The sequence below is a fragment of the Leptinotarsa decemlineata genome, unplaced genomic scaffold (assembly GCF_025532065.1).
Source record: "Leptinotarsa decemlineata unplaced genomic scaffold, Ldec_3_MD MMD2_tig00000882_RagTag_RagTag, whole genome shotgun sequence".
Classification (NCBI taxonomy): domain Eukaryota; kingdom Metazoa; phylum Arthropoda; class Insecta; order Coleoptera; family Chrysomelidae; genus Leptinotarsa; species Leptinotarsa decemlineata.
Window position 1 is genome coordinate 8,992,983 of NW_027412556.1, and position 12,222 is coordinate 9,005,204.

The following is a 12,222-nucleotide window of genomic DNA, read 5'->3' on the forward strand; positions in this document are numbered from 1 at the left end:
TAGTTCACTATATAGCTTGTTGAAATAATATTTGTAGTTATCAGATTTACCTGACTAGTTGATACGGCAATATGGTGAAATTGTTTTGAAACAATTAAGACGCAGATACCTAGCAGATGTGTCTATGGTATAAACGAGGATAACATTGTATCTAGATGTAGATTTACTTTAATCTTCCTTCTGAAGATGATCCTTTGGTGACTGAAACATGTGTCGTGGTGTTAAAAATATCGGTTTGGTGTTGGGATAGAACTCCAATAATATTTATAAATTTTGTATTTGAGATACCTTGACATTTTATAAATTGATTACACAACTGACAAAATTATCATACTGTGCCATTTCGAAAAAATCCTATAATTAAGGTTGGCTCAATCATCTTGACATTGATATTTCGCCACAAAAATTAATAGATTCAATGCATAACAAACAACATAAAAGTTTCAACATTAGGTTATTCCGTAATGGTAAAAATAGATATTCTGAAGATAACTATTTGGAAATTCCAAATCTGTATACTTCTTTGAAATTATTAATCAAATTTTAATTTTTCCTGAAGTTAACAATGAACTCAACATGCGTCAGAACTGTTTTTCGAGATTTTTCAATCGGAAAAACCGATGAGGTAAAAATTCAGTTCTTCATAATGGATAGTCGAAAACGGAATCCTCTTCTAAAAATGAATTTCCAAATATTTATTGGGTAATTGATGTGGAACAATAATTTTAGATTGCAAGTCCAGCGTGTACTGAGTTGGAAGTCGTAATGATGGACTGGTTGGGAAAAATGCTTGGATTACCCGAGGCATTTTTGGCTTGCTCAGGGGGCAAAGGAGGCGGTGTCATCCAGGGAACGGCTAGTGAAGCCACTTTGGTGGCTCTTCTTGGCGCTAAGGCACGTACAATGGATAGGGTGAAGAAAGATCATCCAGAAATGAGTGACGCTGAAATTGTTGGCAAATTAGTGGGATATACGTCATGTGAGTATAGTTTTATCGAAAACTGTTTCATAAGGAAACAGATGAAATAGTGGGGAAAAAAGGTTTTGATTGTGGAAAAGTGAGGTTTTAGCTTGCCACACAACGTCAATGTTTTCAAAAGAAAGCTTAAAAACTTTCTATGTAATGAATGTTACTATGACATATCACAATTCATGAGCAAAAAGATAACGCGAGTTATGACACTTGGATGCCCCGGTTATCACTAATGACTTCTGGAACTGCTGGAAAATGATTCCATGAAAATCAAAAGATAAATAGATAAGTACTATTCTGATTACTCCCATATTGATTCCAATTTAAGAGCCACCGGTAGACAGCTATTTCAGCCTAATGGGCATCGTCAGTACCGGGCAGGCGGTCCTCGATTGAAGTTGATATATTTAGACACCCAAATCTGTATTTTGTAATTTAAATTTTGTTCCGAATGATCTTCCATATGACCTTCCTCTAAATTCGAAATAGTTGAGTAAACTTTTGTTTTCGTATAAAAACGATATTTGTCGAAAAGAGAAAAAATATTGTTTCAAAATTGTCTCTTTAGATGTTTTGCTAATGATAAAACGGCCATCAAACCATCAGATCCTACCCAATTTCACGTTTGTTTGGAAAACAATTTTCTGGCCCACTACTTATCCAAAATTATTTATAAAGTGAGGAATAAGGACAATAACTACAATAAAAACTCTTCATGAAGGTCTAGTTTCTTTCAGATATAAACTGGAAGAAAAAACCCATTTGGAAAAACTTCTTTTGAATTACAGGAAAGAAAAATGTCCTTTCGAATATTCATTATGGAATTGAAACATATATTATTCATAGAAACGGTACACAATGTATTCATTATATATGAAAGAGTGTTTTCCCGCACTTTGAATCTGAAAAAATATTCAAATATCTTTACAAAGTGTAATTATTGTAGTTATCCGTTTATCCAGCAAAATGAAACTTTTTATGCTATGCTAAACTTATTTGAAGAAATCATAGATGCAAAATTCCTATTCAACACATTTATATTATGCCTTGATTATTTCCATCATATCGTGTATAATACAACTTTATGGGAGGAAAGAAACAATATTGGACGATTTTTTTTGTATGGCAACGAATAATAAATACCTACATTTGATATTAGATGTAAGATGGAATCAGGCACAAAGATTATTTTCTATAAGAAGTGGTTCACTGATAAATTCCAGCTTCTTACAGTTTTGAATGAACATACAGAAAAACAAAAAAGGTATTATTATGAAGTCACAATTGTATTCTACAAGAGAAGTTGAGTAAGTGAAGTTCAAAAAACATAGAACAAGTTCAAATAAAACGATTCCCCCAGTTTTTCAAAAATATACTTTATTATATCAAAACAGACTAATCAAAAAAATTGTATTCATGATATATGGTCGATAAAATATTCAATTAGATTGATGATTGATCGACAGTATTCTTTTATCTTGTGAGACCTCCGTTTTAATTATATTCCACATCATTTTTTCTTTTGAAAAATCACATTTCAACATGTTCTTCCATCATTCGGTTGATTTCATTGTATATTTCAGGCCAAAGTCATTCATCAGTTGAGAGAGCTGGCTTACTAGGTGGAGTCCAATTGCGTTCCCTTCAAACTGATGCTTCGAACAGAGTGACTGGAGAAATCCTAGAGAAGGCCATAAAAGAAGACATTGAAGCAGGATTGATTCCATTCTATGTAAGTAGCTACAAACTCTGGCTGAAAACCCCATTCCAATACCATTTTTTAATCCAATTTAATAAAGTCTTGATCTACTACCACAAATTTAGTAGTAAAAATTCAGGAACATCCAAAAACATTGTTTCAGAACCAGTTTCGTGAGAAATACACGAGTAAATATGTGTAAGTAAATTCTCAAAAATGACTGACGTTTTTTCCTCAATCTATCTCTTGCAGTGGTGAATGAAAATAATACTCGACATATGAGGAACATTTTTGATAAAATATAAAGAATCACAATCTTGATGATTTTTTCGTTTTGATGCAATAATATTCCTGAGAATTAAGTGTCTACTATTATGAAATTGTTCAGTCATAATCGGACTGGAATTGTTACAGTACATTTTCTGTACTGTAACTAGAACTGATGTTCATTTCACTGAACATCAGTTCTAGTTACAGTTTTTACTTTTTTACACTCGTTGGAAACCAATTAAGAACTATTGATAGCAGGGGAATCATCATCTGGGTTTGGAATTCAGACATATAGGTTTTTTATTTTTAGGTTGTGGCAACACTGGGTACAACATCGTCATGCACGTTTGATAAACTTGATGAAATGGGCACAGTTTGTAATGAAAATAATATCTGGCTCCATGTGGATGCTGCATATGCCGGATCATCTTTCATTTGCCCAGAGTACAGGTAATTATTTGAAATGTTTGGTGATATGTAAAGAATATTCATATCATTTATATTCATGATTCATATTGAAGTGAATGTTGAGATCCAAGCACCAAGTTGATCGACGCAAATTTAAAAAGTAATTTCAGTAAAATCGAGAATTTTCATAATCCACAACGAGAACTACGAGAACCACCGGAGATTCCTGAAAGAACCCAAAAGACAAAGTTAACCTAGAAAACTGAGGCTTATAAAGGATCGCATGTGGAGATTGCAGGGGAGAATACGTTGGCCAAACAAATAGGTGAACATCAGTCAGATCAAACGAACACAAACTTCCACTTCGCATCAAAAAAACAACTTAAGCCCTATACGAACACCACCGTGATACACGTCACAATATCGACTTCAAAAGCTGCAAACAGAGAGCAAGTGTACAGCACCAGAAATCCAGGATCATAAGGAAGGCAATCGAAATTGAGGAAATTGGCAGTCTAAACGAGAAATATTACGCACACTATCTCACAGCTGCATGGAAAACCATCATATTCAAAACCAATGCCAATACATCATCAACAGCAAACGCTTTGCCCGGTACAATGTGCCTCCAGTCAAGCCAAACATATCACACCAATCATATACCCCTACAACCAAACAAGCTCCCCACCAAGCATGCATGGTACCGACCAATCAGGACATTCCACGCCACAATTACAGCCTACGGCCTACGAAAGCGTATAAATGGACAAGCATCAATAAGGAAGACTTTATCGTTAGTTAGGAAAGCTATAGATTATGCTGTAGACGACCCCTCCCGGTATAGAAGGCCCAGACACACTATCGCATAAAGCCCTCATGTACCCCGTTAAAAGATTAACAATATCTTCATCCAAACACCCCAGCCAGGCAGGGGTCCACCGCACCGTGAAGGGCGTACTGATGTCTGAGGACATTTATGCCGCCATTCCATGATCAGTCTTGACCCGTTTGTCTTTCTGACAAACACCAGTCGAAAGGGTAAGGGAGCCAAGCTCCAACCTGATTGTACCAAGATGACTGTCGGAAGGACGACTTTAGGTTCAAGTTCAGCTAACAAGCACAGCATATGAATGTGACAAGTGCGATCTTGTCGAAACGTCGTGATTTTATAGAAGACGAACGGATGTACCTACACCCAGAATTTGACCATTCTACATACTATATAGTATATTTATGGCGAATCATAAATACGGAAATCCTTGTTCGGAGATACAGAGATAAAGTCATCCACCAAAAAATGTGAATAGTGTAGGTTAATTGAAAGCATGAATGAAAATTCAATGAGCTGAGGATTTGATGAGGTTTTTCACAAGTCAAACACCCTACCACATAAAATTATTTCTCAATGTTATAAAAACAGTGTTTGGAGAAGAAACTTATCAATAGTAGGCTTAGATTTTGCAAGGCTTAGTGCCTTTAGAGACGATTGATCTTGGTTATACAAATGTAAGTTCGGTAAATTTCTCTTACTAATTGTTAATTTATGTCTGCACAGGTTCAGTAACCTTGCGGATCACATTCCATACGCATCACAATATCTGTCAAATCTATTAACGTTTTCATGAATCTCTGATGAAACTTAGCCTAATGCCAAGTTGAATATGAAAAAGGACGACAGTGATCTTTGAAACCTGCTTTGGCTATTATTCTCATGCCCTTCTTCTGGCACCAAAGTCACTGATGGAATTAGCTAAATAACCCTAAATTAGAATTCTATATGACAAAACTTAGTGGAGTGATTCATATGTTTCATACCCTTGCTTCATTTAGGCAATAATGATAAAAGTAAAAATTTGTTTAGGTATTTATTGAATTTCTTTGAAGGATAGTGGTTCATCTGACTTTATAATAAAATTGTAGTAACTCTTTGTTTCCAGATATCTCATGAAAGGAATAGAAAAAGCAGATTCCTTCAACTTCAATCCCCACAAGTGGCTACTAATCAACTTCGACTGCTCAGCCATGTGGCTCAAGGATCCTTCCTGGCTAGTCAATGCCTTCAACGTAGATCCCCTCTACCTGAAACACGACCAACAGGGCTCTGCTCCAGACTACCGTCACTGGCAAATACCTCTGGGAAGACGTTTCAGAGCTTTGAAGATTTGGTTCGTGTTAAGGCTGTACGGCATTGAGAATCTTCAAGCTTTCATTCGCAAACAAATAGGGCTTGCGCACTACTTCGAATCTTTGGTTAGATCCGATGACAGATTCGAGATAACGGAGGAGGTCATTCTTGGTTTGGTTTGCTTCAGATTGAAGGGGGCGAACGAACCCAATGAAGCGTTACTAAGGAGATTGAATGGTAGAGGTGTTATCCATTTGGTCCCGTCTAAAATAGGGGATACGTACTTTTTGAGATTAGCCATTTGTGGCAGAGTAACCGAAAACTCAGATATCGACATTTCTTGGAAGGAGGTGAAGAATACTGCCGACGAAATATTATCAAAGAAGTAGTTCTCTTGAGCCCCCAAAAAAACGAGATGACCTGATCAGAAACGGTATTCTATTTATAGAAAAAAAACGTATTTATTGTGATTGGTCATTCACCAAAAGTACCTCCTCTTTTCATAATATAATCAACAAAGCAGTAACACTTATATAGTTCATTGAAAATATCAATTCGTAGAAATTACTTCCCATATTGATATGCATGTATTGAGAAACGTTCCGAAAACAGCTTCAGTTTTCATGTCTCTCACAGATCAAAACTGCAACAATCTTTCTAATATACATCAATTAACTTGACGTCAGCAGGTGGTACTCTTGAATGTTTTCATCAATTTCCAGTTCAGGTTTATTTACTTTGAATCACCTCCTGAGGATAGCAACTTGGTTGGTGAGAGGCGCGTCGAGAAGAGTGTTATTGTTCTGCTGTTTTTTGTCTGATACATTATATATTTGTGGTTATAATTTCATCTCACTATAGAAGTTGATCCATATAACATTTATTGGTAGTTACTATATTCAAAATCAATTTATATAAGACCTAGATACGACTAGCGATAATTATTGCTTTATGTTATGAAAAAATCAGTAACATAATAAATGAATAATGGAAGTATCGGCTAATTCCATCATATATATTTTTTTTTGAAAAAATAAAAAAATTCAGATATTTCAATTTGAATCAGTCGAATATTTTTGTGACAGCTGTAAAATATTCGACCTACCCAGCCCGCATGCTTTATAATATTGATTCAGAGAAAACTCAACAATAAAATTGAATCAATAATATTTTGATAAGAAAAGGAGTGTTACTGCTATCCTATCTTCTCATCATCAATTTTGAAAGAAAGTTGAGGAAATTCTTTAAATGACTTCATTTTGTCAAATTTTCATAACACATTGGTTGAAGAGTCCTTGGTCTAAGAAAGAAACGCGTTTTATTTGTTCAAAATTGGCTTTATTCATCAACGTTATCTTCATCAAGAGCTATATAATCATTCCAGCGCTGCTCTAACATTTTAATTCCACTTTTATGGAACGATTCATCTTTTGTCTCAAAATATGCCTCAGTTTCAGCAATAACCCCTTGTTAGGAATCACACGTTAAAAGGTAAGACCTCGTTAATCCTTAGCTCGCACAAGTTTCGACTTCTGAGGGTTGTCGTTCGTAGGGGTGCGACAGCTGGTTAACGGAAAAACAGATTTTAAACAGATTTTAAACAGATTCGAGAGAAACTACTCACCGGTGAGCATTTTAGCAAGGTCTGCGAACAGCCAGTAGTCGCTGGAAGCTAAATCTGGAGAATACGGTGGATGTGGGAGCAATTCGAAGTTCAATTCATGTGGTTTTGGCATTGTTTTGATTGACTTGTAACACGGAGCATTGTCTTGATGAAACAAAATTATTCTAACGTTTTCTATCCTTCAGAAGCTCTAGCAGAAGTAATTATTATTATATCCGTATCGTTCAGGCGTATACTAGGTACGTGTATTGAATATTATAGGGCACGTACTTGTATAATTCGTTTTCACATCGATATTGCATGTTTGAACCTTTTTTGAAACGGAGGGAGACTTTTGGGAATGATTTTCATACTATACTGAAACAAATATCTTTATAAGTCTTCACCTTTTTGTTTTTTGCCAGCTTTGTTTTTTGCTCAATGTGACCTGGGCCGGATTTGGGGGTGAGCACGCGGGGCAACTGCCCCGAGGCTGGGACGTCCCCGCAATAAAAATAAAAAATATCAAAATTTTGACGGGTTAGCAACTTTTACGTTTTTCCTTCCGAACATTTTTTTACATTTTCAGTAATGACACTTGCAATTGTTATCGATATATCAGAAAGCGCAGACTGCAAATTACTATTTTTCACTGTCAATTCATCATTCGATCGAACATTTCAATGGAAATACTTTTTTCAATGTATAATTTGTACTCTTGAGTTGAAGAGAAATGAAATAAGGAAAGAAAAATCCGAAAAATGATGGAAAATTGTGGGGCTCCACTCCTGCGTTACCCTAGGACCGCCAGACTTCCAAATCCGGCCATGAATGTGACCATCCCCAAACGGACCACGCGGAATAAGACAATGAATTAGGAGTTAGTTTAAATTATTGTTGTAAATATAGAATAGTATAATAAAAACCAATTGTTTAAAACAGTACCAAAAAAATATGTATACTTAAGTGGAAAAATAAATGTATATATTCAAGCACAATCTTTCGGTGGGGGACCACCGTATCTCTTTGTCAGTTGTAGAATCCTCTCCGCTTCCCTTATCCCACTGAGTCTTGCCCCATGCACCGTAGAATGATGACCAGCGCAGGTGGCTTCTCCTGCGAATAGGAGTATTGGAGGTACTGGGTCACACGCCCCCGGAACTGGACAACTCAGATCGCACTGGTGGCCTACATTAGAATTCAGGTTCATGTAGCTGTAGGAGCCGCAGAAGTAGGGATCCGATGCCCACTTAGATCTGAATACCGTGGAGGGATAGGGTAGAGAGGCGTCACCCGTGAACTGTCTCAGAACTTTGGTGATTCCTTCAGCAACTTCTTCGTCTGTGGCGTTTTCCATCACGATAGCCTCTGGACCGCTTATATAAGCGCACAAAACGTGTTTGCTGCCCTCAACTTCTTCTACAGCACTCAAGCCCTTGGTCCAATCTGTTCTATTGTGCAACTCGTCTTGGGACCAGGCGAATCTTATACTGCCATTCGACCAAACCCAAAATGGTCGTTCGTAGTCCAAAAACACTTTGTCGACACTACCGTATCCTGCAAGAGAACAAAAAAGCTGTAAGGATATCCAAAGCTTTGAATATAGCGAATGAATTTATATTGGTTATTGTGAGTAGTTCAAACCGAATCAAAAAAATTGTAGCTCTCATCGGAATCTCATCTTAGTATTTTTTTGTGACGGAAGCAGATAAGCTCTGAGCGTGATCTTGAATACACATTGAGCGCTTCCTATTTTTTAATTGGAATAAAATAAAATGTGTGTGGGAGAGAATCGTAATTGTTTATTCGTTTGGAAGACCTATTGATGCCATTATGTGTGGAATGTTACATAGTTCAAATGTCCGCCACGGCTTCTCTGGATGAAGCGCATCCGAAATGTCCAATTTTGCATGACTCCAGCACATAAATCAGTTTGAATTTGACCGATGGCATGGGTTATGTTGGCTTTGAGGACACTGTGGTTGATGATTTATTCGTGTACACCTGCATCTTAAGGAAACCCCATAATAGAAAGTCTCATGGGGTCAAATCGCACGATCTCGGTGGATTGGATTTTTCGCCTTTGTATTCAACAAATGAGGTGGGGTCGAAAATATTGGGTTTGCAAGCTTCAAAAGTTTTGAGTAAAAAAAGTGTTGTCTAATTTATGCAGCAGAATGAAATTATTCACTTCACTATATAAAATTATTATATTAAAAAGCAAGGTGGAAATAATACTCTTTATTAATCCCATGAAATAAGAATGTTAATAACAGGGATAAATCATTTCAATACTAGAGCATATCAATTGAATGTACAGCACATATACAGCGTGACTCACGGTCGATGGTAGGTTAGACGTTTCTGGAAAACGCAAAGCATGATTTTTTTTTAAATTTCACCTCTCACATTTCCTTACCTGTTCTATCGATCTAAAATATTTTCAGCATTGCGGCGTTGCCACTTCCATGAAAAAGTCCCAGCAACTTTATTTTTTTCAATGGAACACCCCGTATATCAATACATTTTTGGAATCACTCTGGTATTTTAATACTTTTTTGTTGATAATGTCCTATACCTATCTCTATCTGTTTTCGAGATAAAAAATAAATTGTGCTAAATATGGTCCAAAACATAGCCTTAATTGAAATTAAATACATTAGTACTCTCAATTCATGAAAAGTTGATGTTTTGAAGATAGTTTGGACAAACTTGAAATATTCAAATAACACCAAGAAATCGACTCCATATCATACATGGCGTGCTAAAATTACTATTATTGCCATTGTGTATAAAAGAAGTCAAAAGTTCATTTTTTCAAATAAAACACTCTGTATATTACTCGGTACATTGAAAGATGGTGAAAAATGCTTCAAGATGATATATCATGTCCCTATACCTAAATCGTCAAGTTTTCTCAATAAAGTCGCTTCTTATAGAAACATTATTTTTTTTTAGAATTTGGATTTAGGTAGCAGTGGAATTATCAAGCATATAGAAGTTCGGTTACTTTTATAAGTAATTTACAAAGAGTTATCGACGGTGTTTCAAATCATCTTCCAAAATGAATGCAAATATCGATTATTCAAACGAAGTATTTATGAAATTATTTATTATACACGGACAGTGTGATCAAATCATTGCCAGAACTTGTAGAAAATTCAATCAAAAGTATCCTGAATTAACACCAATGAACGAGAGGAAGTTTATACGATCACAAAATAATTTCTATAACTATGGCTCCATGTTAAAAGCGTCTTCAACATTACCAAAACCTGTTACTTCAAATGAGGACAATACTGTTAACGTTTTTGCATATTTTTATGCATATCCAGAAGCTTCCATTCGCAGTGAAGAAAAAGATTTAGGTGTATCACATGCTTCAGTACAACGAATTTTGAAAAATCACGGAATGCATCCGTATAAATTTACCAAAGTTCAAGCTCTAAAAGCAGAAGACTCCGAACGTAGAATGCATTTTTGTGAATCCCTTTTGATTCATACACAGGACGATCGGGAATTTTTGTCGAAAATAATTTGGAGCGACGAATCAAAATGTACGAGGGATGGTATTTTCAATAGAAGGAATAAACATTTTTGGGCTGATCATAATCCACATGTTACAAAAGAAATGGGTTTTCAAGAAGAATTTGACCTGAATGTTTTCTGTATTCTGAAGAACAATAAAATTAGCTTTTTTATTTATGAAGACACACTGAATGCAGAGATATATCTCCAATTATTAAGGACGACTGTAACCGATTTTCTTGAAAATTTGCCTTTAGAGGAATATAGGAATTCGTGGTTTCAACTGGACGGAGCACCAGCTCATTCCACCCAGGAAGTTTCCAGAAAACTTGACGAACTCTTCGACGATCGTTGGTTTAGGCATTTAGGGCCATGGGATTGGCCACCGAGATCACCCTATCTTACGCCACTTACCTTTTTTTCATGTGGTGTTTTGAAAGAAAGGGTATACAGTACTCCAGTTCCTACCAAAGAAGAATTGCGACGGCGAATAGTGCGGAGTATTGAAGATCTGGATCCCCAGGAAATTGAAAAAGCAACCACAAGTCGCGTACAAAAAAACATTTTGAAGTGTTTAGAATGCAATGGACAACATTTCAAGCATTTATTGTGAAAATGTGATATTTTGTTTACAATTTTGTTATTTTGAATCATCCTATTCTGTTATTGTCTGTACTTTCACATGTTTTAGCTCACAAAATCTTACTTTTTACCTAGAAATGACTGATTTTTGGTACAGTTGTTCCCTGGAAACTTTGAGCCATAGTTAAGGAAATTATTTTGTAACCTCACAAACTTCCTCTCGTTCATTGGTGTTAATTCAGGATACAATTGGTTGAATTTTTCACACGTTCTGACAATGATTTGATCACTTTGTTCATGTGTATAATAAATAATTTCATAAGAACTTCGTTTGAATAATTGATAGTTGCATTCATTTTGGAAGATGATTTGAAACACCGTCGATAACTCTTTGTAAATCACTTATAAAAGTAACCGAACTGATATAAGCTTTATAATTCCACTGCTACCTAAATCCAAATTCTAAAAAAAAAATCATGTTTCTAGAAGAAGCGACTTTTTTGAGAAAACTTGACGATTTAGGTATAGGGACATGATATATCATCTTGAAGCATTTTTCACCATCTTTCAATTTACCGAGTAATATACAGGGGATTTCATTTGAAAAAATGAACTTTTGACTACTTTTATGCACACAATGGAAATAATAGTAAGGCTATGTTTTGGACCATATTTAGCATAATTTATTTTTTATTTCGAAAACAGATAGAGATAGGTATAGGACATTATTAACAAAAAAGTATTAAAATACCAGAGCAATTCCAAAAATGTATCAATATACGGGATGTTCCATTTGAAAAAATAAAGTTGCTAGGACTTTTTCATGGAAGTGGCAACGCCGTAATGCTGAAAATACTTTAGATCGATAGAACAGGTAAGGAAATTTGAGAGGTGAAATACTCAGAAAAATCATGCTTTACGTTTTCCAGAAACGTCCAACCTACCATCTACCGTGAGTCACGCTGTATACATGAATACATACACACATACAAATATATATATATATATATATATATATATATATATATATATAT

The 12,222-nt window shown here is 35.5% G+C and overlaps 2 protein-coding genes across 5 annotated transcripts in view; one reads left to right on the top strand and one right to left on the bottom strand.

Annotated features, from left to right (window-relative positions):
• Positions 1-8,597, top strand: part of Ddc (dopa decarboxylase) — a 27,041-nt gene extending 18,444 nt beyond the window's left edge. For both annotated transcript variants that reach the window (XM_074174945.1, XM_074174946.1), the window contains exons 5-8: positions 730-979; positions 2,557-2,705; positions 3,253-3,392; positions 5,288-8,597. In XM_074174945.1, the coding sequence (XP_074031046.1) occupies positions 730-979; positions 2,557-2,705; positions 3,253-3,392; positions 5,288-5,864 (1,116 nt within the window). In that variant the 3' untranslated portion in view covers positions 5,865-8,597. The remainder of the gene's footprint in view (positions 1-729; positions 980-2,556; positions 2,706-3,252; positions 3,393-5,287) is intronic.
• LOC111514724 (spermine oxidase) overlaps positions 7,953-12,222 on the bottom strand; it is a 22,713-nt gene continuing 18,443 nt past the window's right edge. For all 3 annotated transcript variants that reach the window (XM_074174944.1, XM_074174942.1, XM_074174943.1), the window contains one exon: positions 7,953-8,635. In XM_074174944.1, coding sequence (XP_074031045.1) covers positions 8,067-8,635 — 569 coding nt within the window. In that variant the 3' untranslated portion in view covers positions 7,953-8,066. The remainder of the gene's footprint in view (positions 8,636-12,222) is intronic.